This window comes from Oryzias latipes, chromosome 6 (assembly GCF_053564925.1).
Source record: "Oryzias latipes strain Hd-rR chromosome 6, Olatipes_Hd-rR_3.1".
NCBI classification, from domain to species: domain Eukaryota; kingdom Metazoa; phylum Chordata; class Actinopteri; order Beloniformes; family Adrianichthyidae; genus Oryzias; species Oryzias latipes.
Genome location: NC_136242.1, coordinates 18,377,818 through 18,395,379, shown reverse-complemented (window position 1 = coordinate 18,395,379; position 17,562 = coordinate 18,377,818). Strand labels below are relative to the sequence as shown.

Below are 17,562 nucleotides of genomic sequence, written 5' to 3'. Positions count from 1 at the left end.
TGGATAGAACTGTGGGGGTGTCAAACTATTCCTGCATGAAAGGATGTTTTTAATTTGAACTTCCAAGTATGAAACGAAAGTACCACAACGTTTGATTTTTTTTAAATTGAAGCATTGTTTTTGTTTTAAATATAACCCAGTACACTTTTGTTGTCATTTCTGTTCAGAATTCAAGCCAATTAAACCCCATTAAACTGTAAACACCACATTGTAAAAGCTGTTCCTTCATACCCATAATTCATTGTAAAAACAAAATCTTCAGCTATTTTAAAAATAGTTCAACTGAACCTTCTGGGACCTGTGCTTTCAGTAGTAAACATGTAATTATTTTTTTCCCTCTATTCTCTTCCTTTCTTTTATCCCGCTGCTGGATGAGAGCCTGCTTCCTTTGACACAGGTCAGCCTGACCCAGCTAATTAATTTGTCCTTGAAAAGCTTCCCAGGGTTGATGGACAGTTTGCCTTTTTTCTCCCCCTCGACGCACTACAAAGCCAAGCCTATTAAAATAAGATAAATAAATATATAAATGGAAAAGATAAAGGGAAGAGAGATGCATTTTTTTGCTACTTGTGAAAAAAAAGAATACTTTCCCTTTTTTTTGCAGACAAAAAGTTGGTGGTTCAGACATGCTCTGTGCTCTGCTTGTCCACAGAATGGTCCTTGTAACCCAAAAGTGGCAGTTTCCAGGCAACCAGCAAAATAAGGTCTCATCCAAGGATTTATAAACGCTTGATTCAATGTGATTAATTTGGCAGAGGAAAGCAGGTTACCTTAAAACCAGGGAAGGGAAGTCTGAATCCCCTCAAACCCAACTTGCATTTTCAGGGGTAGGAGAAGATCTGTGAGGTGAGTAGCAGCTTTTAATATTTTCCACACACACACAAAAAAAAAAACTTCTAATGAACTTGTTTGTAAAATTAATCCAACTGTTCTTTGTAAAAACTTGAAATTGTGTGGAGATTTTATCCACTATGAGATTGTCCAATCCATGGAATTGGACAGGAATTTACAGAGGAAAGTAAAAGAAAAACCTCAAATACAAACATGTTTTGATGTTATTGCTTTTTAAACAATTAATTAAGCTGTTTTTGATAAAGTTCACATTTTATGGATTCAATATGTCTCATATTGCATCTATAAGATTTATGATAAAGAGTAATGATAATGTGTTATTATTACATATTATATATACATCATTATATATGAATGCCTTCCTCTTTTACTTTTAAATTTGTATTCCATAATTAAATACTGACCAATCGTCTTAAATTTGATATATCTATATATAGTTGTATATGTCTTTCATTTGTCTTCTTTTGTACTTTTTTTTTCGATTGCTAAAAATAAATCAAATCCAAATTCCAAGTTATTTAGTAATGTACTTAGATACTTTTTTATTGGACTTTTCATATCTATTCTTGGACTTTTCACATTTTAAAATGCAGGTTTTTCTTTAATCTACAATAATCTTTAATAATAATCTTTAATAATAAAGAAACTAACAGCCAAGTTTAATACAGCCAAGGTTTCCCTGTACCTGCAGTTAACATAACTAATCATGTGTTACATTAGATGTGAAAAATTATTCCTTACACTTTTCCACAACAATCATCTTAATCCCAGAGTGGGTGGATTTTAGTGTGCCGTGTTTCCCCCCCAGCACTGAAGGACAGATGTATCACACAGGAGGGAGAGTAAGGCTGTTTGCAGAAAGAGCTTCATTTACTGAGTAGATAAGGCTGTTTTGTGTCTTGCTCTAAGCAGACCCCATCCACCTGCAGACAGGATAAAGTGAGTTTAGTGTGAGTTTCTGCAGAGACAAGAAGATGATCCAGCAAGAGGTGCAAACCCTCGACGAGTTGTTTCACAGTGTGTCTCAAGTCACACTTTTCTTACTTCTTCTGATGCTGATACTTCTGTTTATTAACACGTGGAGACAAAGTCACCTTTCACACATACCAGGTATGGGCTTCTTCTTTCATTACACTTACATTAGAGATTGTGACTATTATCGTTACCCTTATTTTCCTGGAAATGACTAAAATCATGTCAGCTTAGTCAGTTTGGAACCAGTAAAGGTTTTCATTTTTATCCATAAAAGATAGTTTGTCATGTGGTCAAAGGGAATCCAATAAAACTATGGTAATAAAAGATGATCAAAAAGGGCCAAAAATAAAAGCATCTTAACCCTTGTGTCAGGTCCTTCCTTCTTGGCAGGACTTGGTCCTGTCCTGTCCTATGCAAGATTTATCTGGATGGGGATTGGAACAGCATGTAACTACTACAATAAAAAGTATGGCAGCATTGTGAGGGTATGGATTAATGGGGAGGAGACTCTCATATTGAGCAGGTGAGTCTTTTCAGACTAAACTCCCACATTAAAAAAACTATGACCGGCTGAAAGCTTGTTTACCTAACACAGATCTTCTGAGGTGTACCATGTTTTGAAGAGCGCCCACTACACGTCTAGATTCGGGAGCCAAAAAGGCCTCCAGTGCATTGGAATGGATGGAAGGGGTATCATTTTCAACTGTGATGTCCCTCTGTGGAAGAAAACCAGGATGTATTTTTCCAAAGGTGGCACTTTAACCACCACTGTGGTATGTTGTGAGGCGCCTTGATTGCAGAATAAATCTGTTGACTTGTTGTGTTGAATGATGCCCCACAGCTCTGTCTGGCCCAAGCCTTCAGAGGACTGTAGGAATCTGTGTGAGCTCCACAGCCAAACACCTGGCCAGGCTGCAGGACGTGACCGACTCCTCTGGACATGTGGACGCTCTCAATCTCCTCAGAGCGATTGTGGTGGACATTTCCAACAGGCTATTCCTCAGGGTGCCACTTAATGGTCAGCTGCACGTATTACTCAACTGAGTTGCATCATTTTTAGCCATTAACTTTACAATCTTTGCCTGATTTGACACTGATGCCTTTAACAGAGAAGGAACTGCTGCAAAAAATCCATAACTACTTTGAGACCTGGCAAGCAGTTCTGATAAAGCCTGACGTATTTTTCAAGATGGGATGGCTGTACAACAAGCATAAGCGAGCTGCGTAAGAACCTTAGAAATGTATTTCACTTTCATCTTCAGTGTGAGACTTTCTCAATGCAGCCTTTTGATTCTTCAGTCAGGAGCTGCAAGATTCAATGGAGAGCCTGCTTGAAATCAAGAGGAAGATGATTAATGAAGCTGAAAAACTGGATGATGATCTTGACTTTGCCACAGAGCTCATCTTTGCTCAGGTCAGTCTCTCTTTTTTATGCCTCAGAAAATTTTCTGTGTGTTTTCATTCCCGTCTGCTCTGGAACAGAACCATGGAGAGCTCTCAGCAGACAACGTCCGGCAGTGCGTGTTGGAGATGGTGATTGCAGCTCCGGACACGCTCTCCATCAGCCTCTTCTTCATGCTGATGCTGCTGAAACAGAACCCAGACGTGGAGCTGCAGGTAGTGGAGGAAATGAACAGCGTTTTGGGTCAGAAAAGATTTTAATTTAATGTGTTGTTTTTTTTAGCACAGGTGTGCTTTCGTTTTTAAAACTGTTTTAGTGCGTCGATCATTTGCAGATGAAAAAGCGACAGAGAGCATCGACTATGAAAGCCTGAGAGTGCTGGAGAGCTTCATTAATGAGTCTATGAGATTCCATCCAGTGGTTGATTTCACGATGCGCAAAGCTCTGGAGGATGACGAGATTGAAGGCACAAAAATCAGGAGGGGTACCAACATCATTCTCAACATTGGTCTCATGCATAAGACTGAATTCTTCCCTAAGCCCACAGAGTTCAGTCTGGCAAACTTTGAAAAAACAGTAAGTTTGGTTTTAATCTTATCTCAGCTTTGCTTCCCCCTGAAGGTTTAAAGCCTAAACCAACAGCTCACCCTCTTACTTTCTGCTTTCACCAGGTTCCCAGTCGTTTCTTCCAGCCCTTTGGCTGCGGACCCCGCTCCTGTGTGGGCAAACATATCGCCATGGTGATGATGAAGGTCATCCTGATAACCCTGCTGTCTCGTTACACGGTGTGTCCCCGCCAAGGCTGCACCCTGAACAGCATCAGGCAGACCAACAACCTGTCTCAGCAGCCTGTGGAAGATGAGCACAGCCTGACCATGCGCTTCATCCCACGTACTTCACAACCACATCTGGCGTAAACTTTCAGAGATTTTGTGATAGCCCTCTACTAATGTATTTCACCCAAATTGATGACTATGATTGTGTTAGTACTGTTTAAGCTGCAAATATTAACCCTTTAAAAAACAAAATATCTGTTAGCGATTCAAATATTTTTCTAGGTCTCAATAGTATTTTGTGTGTTTTATTGAGCACTGAGTAGAATCACAAAAAACACAAAATCCTATTTAACCCTATCATACCTTTAGGATTGCCATATTGTACAATGAAACTGACATTTCAAATAAAAGCAAATGTGGGAATACCATTTTGTCACATTTATTCACAATAAAGGAAATAAAAAGTGATTAACTGATTTGTTTTTTTAAATGTATCTTTTCAAAAGTCTTTTTGTGGTATTTTTGTTTAGAGTTCATATTCTTGCCAAAAAACCAAGAGCTTTACTTTTGTATCATCTGAAGAAGACCCTATCAATATGCAATTTTGACCAATTTTTGGAGTAATTTTAATTTTTTCTGACTTTTTCAACTGTGAAGTCCTTTCTGACATTTGATCTTATTTTTCTTATCACTTCAGTTGGTTAACTATTTCTTCTTGATGTACAGAGATCCCAGCAACAGTGCTGTGGACCTGAACCTTTGTTCAGGCGTTATATCCTGATATCCGTAAAATCCTTCAAAATATACAAAAAAAAAAAACGTTTGTCTTGCACAAAAACAGCTCATGTTGAAAACAAGCTGTTTCTGATTCTTTTTACCATTATCTGATTGTGTTAAGTATTTTTTGCTTCACCTTTGTTTTTTTCTGATCAAGGTTACACATTGTTATACTAAACAGCACATTGGCTGTTATTCATCTCTTAACCCTTGTGCTATCTTAAATGACTCCACCTATACACTGATGTGTTCTCCCTACCATGACAAAGGTGGATAAAGGTGGAAAGATTTCATGTAATCCATGGACACCAGTGAGGTTCACACATCATTGAAGAAAAAAGGTTCAGTTGTTATTTGTATTTGTTTCAAATGTTCAGAAACTTATTTATTTAGTCCTTTCAGATTCTACCATGAGTGTTTTTTATTGTATGGGTATCAGTATCTTTACAAAACAAAACTACCTGACTGTTTTTACAGGTAATAATACTAGAATTGTGTCTTTGGAAGTTGACATAAAGATAAGACAAAGATAAGAAATAGCATATTGTTTATGGTTTCACTAGATCAAAAGTATAAAAATTATTGTATATATTTTGCATTATTATGCTATCTTAACTATTAGGAAATAAGACAAATATTAATTTCTATAAAGCCACTTCCTGCCTAAAAGCACAACTAGCAACATATTAATTTTTAATCAAAAAATTTTCAAGGTAATTTTTAAATTTTACATTTATTAGTACATTTTGCAGAAGGTATTGATAGGCACACCAACAAGACAAGAACTCCTCTCTGTGCCACAGGCACAGCTCAAGTATACCATCTTGGTATTAAAACATAAGGCATAAGGTTAAAAGTTTGTTAAGAGCTTTAAGCATTACGCTTCAATTTAGAAAAATTAAACAAACTTTCCCTTTAGGCTGCATGAATGAACCCAGGCTAAGACATAAATCTATGTGCCAAACAAACCTGAGCACAAACCTAAGAAGCATGCTTCAATACTATATTGATACAAAAACAGATGAATGAAAACATGACATTAAGACATAACAGCCCAAAAGAATGCATACAAAACCCTGTTACACATGAGGTAACACCTGCAAAAATGTAATATCACGAAAGAAAGAAATGTAATGAAAACATGACTGCTGTCTTTAAGACACATGTTTCCTTAAATGTAGAGTGATGATAATGCAAACTTTTTTTTTTTTTTAATAGAACCTTTTTCCTTTGCATTGCATCATCAAAAAACACAGCAGGTCTAAAGGTTTTAAGGTCAGAAGATTCAGACAAACAAGTTTGATGCAAGACACACTGGTTAAAAAAAAGTATTACCATTTATGTAATGTAATAGTCATAATTTCATTGTCACCTGTTTAAAGCACATTTATAAATTAAAAAAAAAATAACAAAACAGTGATACTAGTGGTTCTTCATTCATTCAGGAGGTTCCAATACAAATCAGAAATTTTTTTTTAGATCGTTTATAAAAATCCTGGTGAAAATAGATTTATATTATATATATTTATATTTACAATTATACACTTATGTAAAACATGTGTAGCTGTAGTGCTGTAGTCCTGAATCTAAACAGAGTTTTAAATTAAATAATTAAAAATGTATTTTTTTGTTAGTTTGTAAATTAGGAACAAAGTAGGAGTAAACTTTGTAAAACCCGTCATCTTTTCAATATGTTTTTAAGAAAAAAAAGTGACAAGTGAACAGAAACAAATACTAGAAATGACAGAAAAAATAAATATAAAAATAAAATCAAAGTCAGCCTTGAAATGCATTTGAAGGCTTATTTTCTATTTCGGACAAAAAAAACATGTTTTATTTTTTCTTTTCAGCCCTGAGCTTATTATCTGCTAAAGATGTTATTTTCTACAGTTTTTTTAAATTATCAACCAATATTATATGAAGAGATATTAGAACTACAAGCTTCTCAATAACTCAAGATCAAGGAAGTGTTCCTTCATTGGTGCTTTCCTTTCTGTGGGCCGAGGGCGTGGCGCTGTCCCTGCTTGCTGCAGTGAACCCTGGTGTTGCAGCTGGAGGATGGGGTCAGGATTCCTGCAAAGCTCTTTGGCAGTGGTAAAGCAGGCAGTCGGGCAGGTCTGCAACCGGAGAGCGCAGCCACACAGCCAGCCTGCCGGCGTGCACACGGCAGTGCATGAGACACGGCTGATCTTGCAGGAGGCTGCAAGCTACCAAACCCTCCACACCTGAGAAGAACAATCAAAGGGAGGTTATTAGTTTAAACAGGTGAGAAATGTAGAATAACAGAAGGTTGATCATTAGTGCATCAATCTAGTTCTTAGAACTAGAATATCTGTCGTTTGCTTCTTTTTTCACAGTATGGGTTTATCAACAGCCTAACTTTGCTGTGATAATCTAAAACAAGGCTGTCCGTGTTCTCGAGATCTACCACCCTGCCTGTTTTCCAGAAGTCTCTACATTTCTTGTTGCTGCTTACCTGGATCAGGTGTATTCATTCAATCAGAATAAGGAAACAACAGAGTAAACTAATAAAAAAGTGAAGAGAGAACTGGAAAACAGGCAGAGTGGTAGATCTTGTGGACCAAAACACACAAAAAAAATACATTAAATGCTTGGTGTAATGTGTCAAATCCTTTTTGTACAATTCAAAGTAAAATGAAAATCGAGCATTTTTTTATTTTTAACAATATGGATTGTTATTAAACTACACTTGATATGAATCATGAAGTCAAAACTCTTTACCTATGATTTCTACAACATGAAGCGAGAGCTTCTTGTTCAGTGCATTCAGAGTGGCAGTGAGGGGCTCCCGCTCCTCTTTTATCAGTGTCAAGTTCTGTTTCGTGTCATGGGAGAAGGCCAGCCACATGGACCCATATTCCTCAGTGGATACCGTCAAAGGTCTGCAGAAAACACAGAAAATTCACGTATGATCTCTACACGATGGTAACTTTAAACAAAAGAGAAAAAAAAAACAAATCAGTCTCACCTGATGAAGCTAGTTAGAGGGAGTTTGTATGAAAACTGCATCATCGCCTGCGGCATCCCAGCAGGTATGGAGTAAGACAACATCCCGACCAGCTCAAAGTGAACCAGAGGCATTTTTACGGTTAAAGAATATTGACGCACTGAAACACTACGGCCTCTAACTTCCTCCACAGGACTTTCACACACACAGAGCACCTGGAATCAAGAAATAAAGGAAAGTATATTTAGGTTATAAAATGTAGTAGAAACATAATTATTTCCTGCCATAAAACCTACTTCAAGTTCCTCACTTAACACTTGTATCTGCAGATTGGCATCTTCTGAGGTCTTTGTAATAAAAACAACCAAAACTACAGAATTGTCTGTTTGCACATGACAGGCAGAAAGATCCAGGCTTTGGCTGGAACACAAGGGAATTATTTCTGAGTGTGAAAACCCAGAGAGTTCTGCGGGGAGGTAAGATGTGAGACAGAAGTCTTTAGATCTTTTTTGGTCTTCACGTGGAGGGCAATCGTCTGCTTCCACGGAGTCCTCCGAGCTGAGAAGCTGGTCTCTTTCCTTCGGATCACCATCAGTTAAAATCGCTTCTGCATCACAAGCACCATTTGCAACAGAGAGGCTGTGAGGATGCTGAAATGTCTGCTTGGCTGAAGAATTGATTGGTTCCGTGTCAGCCTCTAGGAGGTTGTTACACAGCAAGTTATCCACAGCACTGGCAGAGGAGACAGTCGGATTGGCTCTTTGCTCGTTTGTAGTGGAGGAAGAACGCTGACCTTTGGCTTTCCTTCTAAACCGCTGGATATCTGGCTCAGATTTTTCCATCTGTTAGGGGAAACAATATATATAAACTTTGAAACAAACCTAGAAGATTATCAACTGATGGAAGTGAAACACATAAACAGTTCAGCAAACCATTTACATATAACTCTAAAAAAAGATGGATTTCATTTTCAAATAAAAGGATTCTGTGTGGGAGATCTGCATTAGCGAGTGCAAACATTCTGGTATTAGAATAACCCTACTCACTGTAGGGCCAATTACCTGCAAAGGTGCAATATGCAGTTTCACATTTTCTGTTTTTTTAATTTATCATTCAGTGTTTGTTAAGGTTTGAGGTCGTTGGAGTTATTTAAAGTCTTGTTTGTTCCTCTGTTTTCAGTTTGATGTGTTGTGTGGAAATAATGCTGTTACTCCACCTCAAGTGAGAAGTCTAAATACAGGAGTGAGGTTGTGGGAGGAGCAAAAGTGTTCTCCTTCCTAGATTTTTTGGTCTAAACTTCGATCTTGTCATTGCACACATGGATGGTGTAAAATTTTAGCAAACTTTAAGAATTGTCTGTCTTTCTTTCCAAGACCCATTCCAATGAAGATTGTGATTTTGGCGTTTTGAACATGTTCTTGTGGCATTTTTCTCATGATGGAGGAAATATTTTAATCAAATAAAGCTTAAAATTTAATTTATGAGTATTTTTTTATTCAAATCGTGAATCAAGAGCAGACAAAAAAATCTGTTGGAAAAAGATTGTAGTTGTGATGTTGAACCTACAACAACAAGCCACAAGCTCCCTGCTCTGCTCCATTGTGATGCATCAACTTGTAGACAAATAAATCCTTGTTTTCCTCATCTGAGCTGGTGTCCGGCTCAAAACTGTACAGCTGGGTGGCTCAGTTATTGCTCACCATTTTTGCTTCACCACTAATCTCAGCTTGGGGTTGTGAGGGGCTGTAAGCGAGTGGGAGAGAATGTTAGCAGATGGATGATGGGAAAAGGGGCAGGCTTACTCCACGCCCCAACAACGTCGTTCACAACTCAGAGGCGAATTTATTAATGAACTCCTTCCACTCTGCAGAAATTATGTCCTAGAAAACGACAGTTTTTTTTTTTTTTTTTTTACCTAAAAATGACATCACTTTAGTTAAAAGACCACTGGGAAAGCTATTACAATAGATCAAAAGATGATTAGAGTGAAAATTTCAAGGGGCTAAATGTGAGAGTTAACTTACTGTGAACAAAAACAACAAAAAACTCAATCAAGTTTACAAAAAGCAGCCTCACCAGACACACAGAGCTCTGAGAAGAAAGTCCACCGAAAAGCGAGGAGGCAAGCTGCTGTTTCTCTTGGTCACATTCAGGGTTGGGCATTGGAGTTGGCGTCTTGCTGCGACAGCTGTTAGCATCTCCCTGCTGGCTGGGAGATTGCAGTGGACTGGGAACCTCAACCTGAGCTACTTCCTCAACAGGCTCCTTCTGGGCCAGATATCCCTCCCTCCCCCAGACCCTCTTCACACCATCCAGCCTTAAAGTTGTAGAGCTGAAATACCAACGGCAGATCGAAAACAAAATAAGCCACAGCTACTTATGTCAGATGTTTGTGCTTGTTGAGTCCTCGCACCTTCCTCTGTGAGAGAAGTCTGTGCCGTCTCCTGACAGACCGGAGCTGGTGGACAGCAGTGTTGGAGACTGTCTGTCTGTCATGCTGCAGGAGGATGTGCTGATAGGCAGAGACAGCCCATAGGGCTCCAGGCTCAGCACTGAAACAAACCAAAAAACATCAAGTGAGAAAAAGTCCTTTCGAGTCTGTCGACCCACTGTGGAAATATTTCACCAAGGTTCACCTTTTGAACGCGAGAGCTCCTCCTGCCTTTGATGCAGAGGTTTATAGGGAGCAGCGCCTGCAGACAACGCCCCCGACACAAATCCATCCAGAAAGGAAAGAGAGGAATCTACCTGGAAAACGGCATGAGTGAAATAAAATTATATAAAAGAATAAATTAAAAGTTAAAATTATTTTTTTTCATAGACAAAAAACATTTATGTGAAAACAAACCTGCAAATTCCCCCTGACAAGCTAATTATTGCAGGGCGGCTTTGTTATAGCGCTGAAAGGATAATTGCCTCTAAACTATGGAGCTCATGTTTATACAGGTTTTTAGAGTAGAGATTTCATAAGCACCATCAGAATACTGTTGCAGTCAAAGCTTGTGCCAACAGTTATTAAATCTCAAGACTTCTTAAGACACTGTACAATCACAAACTACCGTACAATGCTGTTGGGCGTGCACGCTACCTCCTCTGGCTCCAGGCTGCCCCCTGGAGGTAAAACTCTGGAGTGTAGTTGAGAATCTCTGCTGAGGTGCTGCAGCTCCTGCGCTCTTTGTCTGAGCGTTGTGTCGAAAGAGCTGCTGTACGTTTCCGCAACCTGCTGAGCTTCAGAGACGGCGGCTTCACTCCAGCAGAGCTTGGTTATTGCCACCAACACCCAGCTCTTGGTTTCGCTGCTGCTGCTCTTCATGTCCAGCAGCTTGGTCAGTAAACCGAGGACCACAGATGGCTCAAGATCCTCCTTCAAGAAAGAGTATTCCCCCAGGACCTGGGCAGAGGGAGCAAAGCTTTGACATTCCTGCCAGTTTAAGAATAAAAGAAAGTTCCCAGCTTTGAAGACCCACTACGATCATTTTTTAAATCTATTTTCATAGCATTCCAAAGGCCTTTTAACTACGATTATGCCTATTTACAAACAATACTAAAAAAGTTGTGTCATTTTCTAGGACAGAGCTTCAACAGAGCAGAAAGTTCTGTAGAAATTGGCCTTTAAGTTGTGGGTGGGGACGTTGGAACAGAGTAACCCCTGATTAACCACAACAGAAGTGCATATTTCAGCCTAACTTTCTTTATATATATCCTCTATCATGAGGACAAATGCAACAAGAACGTGTTAAAAAAAAAACACCAATGAAGTGGGTTTTTAAAACTTGTTACATAAACCACAATAAAAGTTTTTCTACAACAGTTTCTGGTGAGAAAAGGGCAAAAATGTGACAATTTTGAATCCTTTTTTTAGTCCCTTTTAATGGTAACAAGCACAAAGCTAATAAATGTGATAAAGAGGTTTTTTTATTTTATTTTAAATGAAGGTCTAAAGTTGTTCTATTTACCCATATTGGGGTTTTATAACAATCAATAAAAAACAAAGACATAAACATGTTGCTGCTCCTCACTAAGTCATCTCTCTGTGCCTTTTCCATGTAGTGGACTGTGCACACAGAACTCACCCAGCAGATGACTTGAAGGAAACGCTGGGGCAGTTTGCTGGGCTCGCCCTGCAGCAGAGAAACGTAAGAACTCACAGCAAACAGCCTCAACTTTCTGTCTTCCTCCTCGCTGTCAAACCCTGCGCATCACAGACATTTATAGGATTATGGGGGTGAGTAAACAGGTGAGTAAACAGGAGCAGATGACACAGTTGGGATGTGTTTTTCCTCTTTTTTTGTTTGGCTCACCCTCAGACAGCAGTTTAAGGAAACCATTTGGGATTTCAGGCTGCATCATGTCTCCCCCAAGTGAGAACACTGCATTCATGGTCTGGATGAACCATTCATTGTCCGGAGCATACGTATGATGGGGTATAGGAAAGACGTCCAAGGAGTGCTACTCTTAAAGGTTGAAGCAAGGTTTGCTCTCAACAGATCATAAAAGGTGTCAGACATTTAAAACAACAACAACAACAAAAACGTTCACAACAGCAAAAGGATTAGGGCTGCACGATATGAGGAAAACTTGCCATGTGTGATATTAGTGATCAATATTGCGATGACAATATAATGTGCGATAAATTAATAAATAGCACCAAAATTTTTTTTCCATTTCACTGCAACAGTTTGATTTAAATAAAAGTCCAAATATTTTAAATTATACTCCAAATGAGCCTCGTCTACATAGGAGGTGAACATCTAACATAAAAGCTCCATCCGATTGGTCAACAACGTGAAGGGCTGTATCTGATTGGTCAAATGCATAAAGGGATTTATTCAATTTGTTAAATACTTCAAGATAAGATTGTTTTAGCACATTTAAGGTTTACAATATATTGCGATTTTCGCACACTTTTGGGATACGTATATTTCACAGCTTGAAACTGCGATAATGATAAATTTGCGATTTATTGTGCAAGCCTAAAAAGGATATATAAACTTATTACACAAAAAATAAAACTTTCTAACAACCGTTATCATCCTCCCAATACTATAATATGAGGGTAATGCTAGCAAGACTAGCAAGAGGTTACAAGAAGAAAAACTAACAAAATAAGGTCCCATTTAATGATAAGCAGACACAGTGGCTAATATTTCAATTGCATTAAGAACCTCCATGCTCCTTTTAGGGTATTCTGAATAAAGGTCATAAAATAAAACAGCTCCGGATCCATTTCTAAACAAGGTAAATCTCAACTGCAGAAAAGAACAGCAAGAATAAAAACATGTTAAAATTTCTGTGTTCATCCTTTTGTTGTGCGGTCAATAGACACAAAACACTGTTATGTTTGAAAGGATATTTTTCTGCAAGTTCTGCAACCTTCCCCACAATGTCTATAGTCGTGTGATCGTCTTTACTGAGCCGCAGAAAATCCAGCATCTTCTCCACAATGACTGTGACATTCTGGGCATTCGTGATCCGAAAGAGCAACTCCAGCGTCTACCAAAAAAAAAATATATATTTTTTTTTTTTAAGTTGATTAATTCTGCACCCACTCAAAAATTCCACATCTGACTCACCTCTCGTTTGATAATGACATCAGAGTGATCAAGGCATTCGATAATAGTCATTTGATGCTGCAGAGCAAGTTTTGGATCCTGCTGGACCACATAGGTGAGGGCTTTTAGGCCTGCAGGAACATTTGATATACACTTTAAATTCTGATTATGCAGAAAAGTCACATTATTTGTCCATTCTTACCTAAATACTTGAGGTTAATCTTTGGTGACAGAACAAAGTTGCCAATGCACTTTGCCGCCTTTTCCAACAGTTCAGATTTAGGATGGATTGTGTAAACACATTTTACACCTTCATATAAAATTGCTGTAAATGTAAACAGTTGTGCATCAAGAGTTAAAGACAACAGAATTGTCTGCCAGACACCATCTTTATTTAGGAACTTGCCATAGGTGATGTTGTGGTTCATCTCTGCTCTTCGCAAAGACTCATCCAGGACTTCATACATGACCTCACTTGTTCTGTGAAAAAACAAAAAAAGACATAAATTACATTCAAACACGAAAGATCACAGAGTTCATCTTCAGCCCAGGCAGGCTTAAAACAAAAACATTTTCTTTCACCTCTGGTCATTTTTTCCAAGTAATGAGAGAATTCTTAAAAGCTGGATTTGAAGCCATGGCGCAGGAACACTGTGGTAGTTGAAATCCATGGGTAGCTTTCCTCCTACAACCTGCTTCAGTATGGTGACAAAACTGGCTGTCAAGTCTTTATAAGCTTCTGCATTCTCCTACAAAACAGACAAAAACATGTGAAGTCCACTGCAGGTTATCAAACTAAAAAATCTCCATTATTATTGTTTAATATTTAAGGATATTATTGAGATTTTTAAAGCTAAAATGTAATGAATGATCCCAGCTTAGAGGCTAAAGTCACCTGGATGAGCTGTAAGTAGATGTGAAGTGAAGCTGTCATCACGCCGGGGTCCTTGTCACACAGAGCTTTACGGAACTTGTTGTGGATGTGCTGAACTTGATTTGGTGCAATCAGGTGGAATTTATGCAGAGCCAGGACAGCTTTCCTTCGAATAATTTCTCTAAGTCATTTTGTTACAAGAAACAGCCATTAATTTCAAATTATACTAAAGCACGGTTGCTATCAATAACTTTTCTTACATGTTTTATCTAAATGAAAATGAAAAACAATCTTACTTTGGATGATTAAGTTTTTCTTCCACTATAGGAAGGATTGCAGGGATCATATCTTTAGGAAATATTTGGCAGACAACAGTGAGAGCCATACACACCTCAATGAGGTTTGTACTCTGAAGATCCTGAAATGACAAAAACACACAACATCTAAATAACTGCAAATAATAAACTAAATAAATACTCAAATTTGTGACCTAAAAACAAACCACAACAAACTCTTATAATTGTTACATTGTACATAGTTCCTGTATCAATGTTAACACCAGAATTACAGATGTATTCCTGCTCAAATTCAAATAAACCTACAAACTCTGTATTATAGGCTGCCCGCTCCACCCCATCTCCATCTTTTGAACCCCCTTTCCCCCATCTGTAACATCCCACTCTCTCTCTCACCTCTCTTTTCCTTTCCTGTCCGGTCCAACAAGGAATGCTAATAAATATATCTATTATAAATAAAGCTTAGCCTCAAATACAAAACAGGTTTAAACAAATATACACTCTGTTTGTCTGAAGATCCATAAACCCCTATTGTAACAGTAAAATTACAAAACCTACAAAAATATTAGTTGCATTTAAGTCTTAATCGCGTCTGTCAGTGAAAATGTATGGATCCATCCATCCTTTGTCTCCAGCCATTTCTTCTTTAAGAATTTAATAAATGTAACAAGTGGAAATTTAAGCACAGTCTATTCTGATGCTGTCCAAACAAACAGTGCTCACCTTTAAGACCGTATTTACAAGTAGAAGAAGAAGTTCATGACTTTCATTCAGAAACAAGGAAACAGCAAGATAACCTGAAAAACACAAATACAAACATTCTTTGGTTCACACCACAATAATATCATGTCAAACCTTTTTTTTCTCCATCAAACAACATAAGTTTATGAAAACAACAACTTAATATTTTTATAGATTGAGTCTTTGAAGGTTAAAGTTCAGATCAACTATTTTCTTCTGATCTTCCATGACATCTCACGTGTTTGTATTTGTGGATCATGAGAGAAAACCACATACCAACTCTTTTCTCCAGAACATTGCCTTGTTGAGCCAGCTTAATGGCATGAATATAGCTGAACGAAGCCTCATAGCCCAGCATTTCACAGTAGACTGCCCTCACCATCAGCTCCCTCATCTGTCTCTGAACAACAAAACAAGCAAAGGCGATCTTAGCTAAGTCAAGACTGAACTGGTGTCATTTACATATTGTGGCTTCACAGAAAAAAGAAGAATAAAGCTTTGCGGTAATACCATTGTTGTGTTTGGAGACGACACCTGTTCTTTGATAGATGCCAGTTCATGCTGAATAAGTTTCTCTTCTTCCTGTACACAAACAAATGAAAATTAAGACAATATAATAAACTTGTAAAAAACTATTTTATTTGCCTGCTTTGGTTTCTACTTTTGATCAAGCCAGAATCTATTTGAGCTGTTTACTTATCAGAAAAAACTCTTGTTTTTCTTAACCATAAATCAAAGCAAGGTTTGGACACTAACTCTTGAAGAATAAAATATTAAAATCATTATTATTTGCTAAAGCTAGCATGCTATAATGTGAAAAATGAAAATGAATCAACTGAGAAAGATGGAAAATGTCAGGATAGGAGTAAAAGCAGTAAAAGTCTGCTTAAAAATACTTATTTGTTATATATTTTAAGTGTCAGGAAGGTTTTCCTTTATGGGTTTTTTTTTTTTTTTGTATCTAGTGGATTTGATTCATTCTAGTTTTTCTATGTTCAAGGATCTAAACAATATCTGTGAAAACACCCACAATTCAAAAAAAAAATGTAGTTTGAATCAGCGCCAATTATAGTTCAATGTCAAAAATAATTCTACAGATGTGAAGGAAAATGTATTTCCGTGTAAACGTCAAACAAAAAACAAACTCTTGTTTCTATGGAATGTTTTAACATGATTACACATGAATTAGAGAGTGGTTTTCAGTTCTGCAAAATAGTTTTTTTCTTTCTTTAACTTCCATTTTTAACATATCTGGTTTTACATTGGAACCATAAAGTGCAGTGTCAGTCATTTTAAGTTCAAATGTAAATTATCAAAAATTGCTGATCTAAATCATTCAATCTGATTTAAAGATCTCAGATGTCTGAGCCCCCAAAAAAACTTGAACGCAACACAGAAGACAGACAATCTCTGCATTTACTTTTGTGTAAACCATGGACTGTTTATGTATTTGACTCGTAATCATTCGATGGTGTCAACATAAGATAAACTAAGAGATAAACAAAAAAATAAAAAACAATAAAATAGAAAACAAATTATAATAATTCGTCCATTATACAAGTTTATAGTACTATTCTTGTAACAGACTACTTTCAACATTGTTGTGACTCACACTAGCCAAATGAAAACAGAGGAAAAAAGTTAGCAGGTAAGCTAAGTTAGCGAACATTCAACAAGATTGGATTTTCCCTGTTTTCAAAGAATTACTCACGTGTTTGGAGGTCAGCTCGGTAATTCCTCTGATGAGATTTCCAAGTTTGGCAGTGGAAGACAGTTTTGCAGAGCCAGGCTGCGAGTCTAAAGAAAGAAGACTGGGCAGAGCTGTCAGCGTTTTCTCCACAACGTCGCTCATTTTGTCAGCAAAACTGTGGCTTTGCAGGTGGATTATCCCCAACAAGGATTGTTTTTAAAATTACTATCACGTCTCAAACGTATTTTTTTCAATAAACCCGTAGAGCATTTTTAAAAGTTTATAAGACCAAAAAGCTACATAGCAGGTCGACTATTATTTTTGAATAAGCAAGACGTCACTTCCGCTTTAGTTCTTCCTCGCGTTTCTGGGCACTGTGATTTAGTCTAATGCTGCCCCCTGCTGTCAAATAATGGTTATTACTTGTTTGTGTGCTTACACGTGTATTTGATTAGTTTTTCAAGGACATGTTTTGTTTCTCATACCTTCTACAGTCTATTATTTAGTGCGTCTATCAGGAATCCTTTAAACTTTATTAATTCTGTTGTAAATGTATTCAGATGCCTGACTATAGTAATATTTTATGTTTTTTCTTTGATTGTTGCAATATTTTGACATCAGACTATTCACTCAAAAAAAGGAAATTACCAGCCAATTAA

At 37.5% G+C, this 17,562-nt stretch overlaps 2 protein-coding genes across 3 annotated transcripts; one reads left to right on the top strand and one right to left on the bottom strand.

Moving 5' to 3' along the window:
* The first annotated feature begins 604 nt into the window (after nt 1–604).
* Nucleotides 605–4,433, top strand: cyp19a1b (cytochrome P450, family 19, subfamily A, polypeptide 1b). Of its 2 annotated transcripts, none has more exons than XM_011475857.3 (10): nt 605–846; nt 1,765–1,962; nt 2,200–2,350; nt 2,423–2,577; nt 2,669–2,845; nt 2,937–3,051; nt 3,127–3,241; nt 3,310–3,444; nt 3,512–3,805; nt 3,901–4,433. In XM_011475857.3, exons 2-10 carry the CDS (start codon nt 1,827–1,829, stop codon nt 4,144–4,146), a joined length of 1,524 nt encoding a protein of 507 aa, XP_011474159.1. In that variant the 5' UTR covers nt 605–846; nt 1,765–1,826; the 3' UTR covers nt 4,147–4,433.
* A 1,063-nt stretch (nt 4,434–5,496) lies between these two features.
* On the bottom strand, nt 5,497–17,262 carry ap4e1 (adaptor related protein complex 4 subunit epsilon 1). Its single transcript, XM_011476023.4, has 21 exons — nt 16,925–17,262; nt 15,724–15,795; nt 15,490–15,613; nt 15,196–15,269; nt 14,473–14,594; nt 14,198–14,357; nt 13,885–14,051; nt 13,709–13,782; nt 13,505–13,627; nt 13,324–13,433; nt 13,104–13,243; nt 12,052–12,164; nt 11,824–11,942; nt 10,839–11,141; nt 10,387–10,498; nt 10,164–10,302; nt 9,827–10,082; nt 8,047–8,592; nt 7,772–7,965; nt 7,525–7,685; nt 5,497–7,007 (listed from the first exon to the last, which is right to left on the bottom strand). The coding sequence occupies exons 1-21, from the start codon at nt 17,063–17,065 to the stop codon at nt 6,847–6,849; spliced, it is 3,411 nt and encodes a 1,136-aa protein (XP_011474325.1). The 5' UTR covers nt 17,066–17,262; the 3' UTR covers nt 5,497–6,846.
* Between the last annotated feature and the right edge of the window lie 300 nt (nt 17,263–17,562).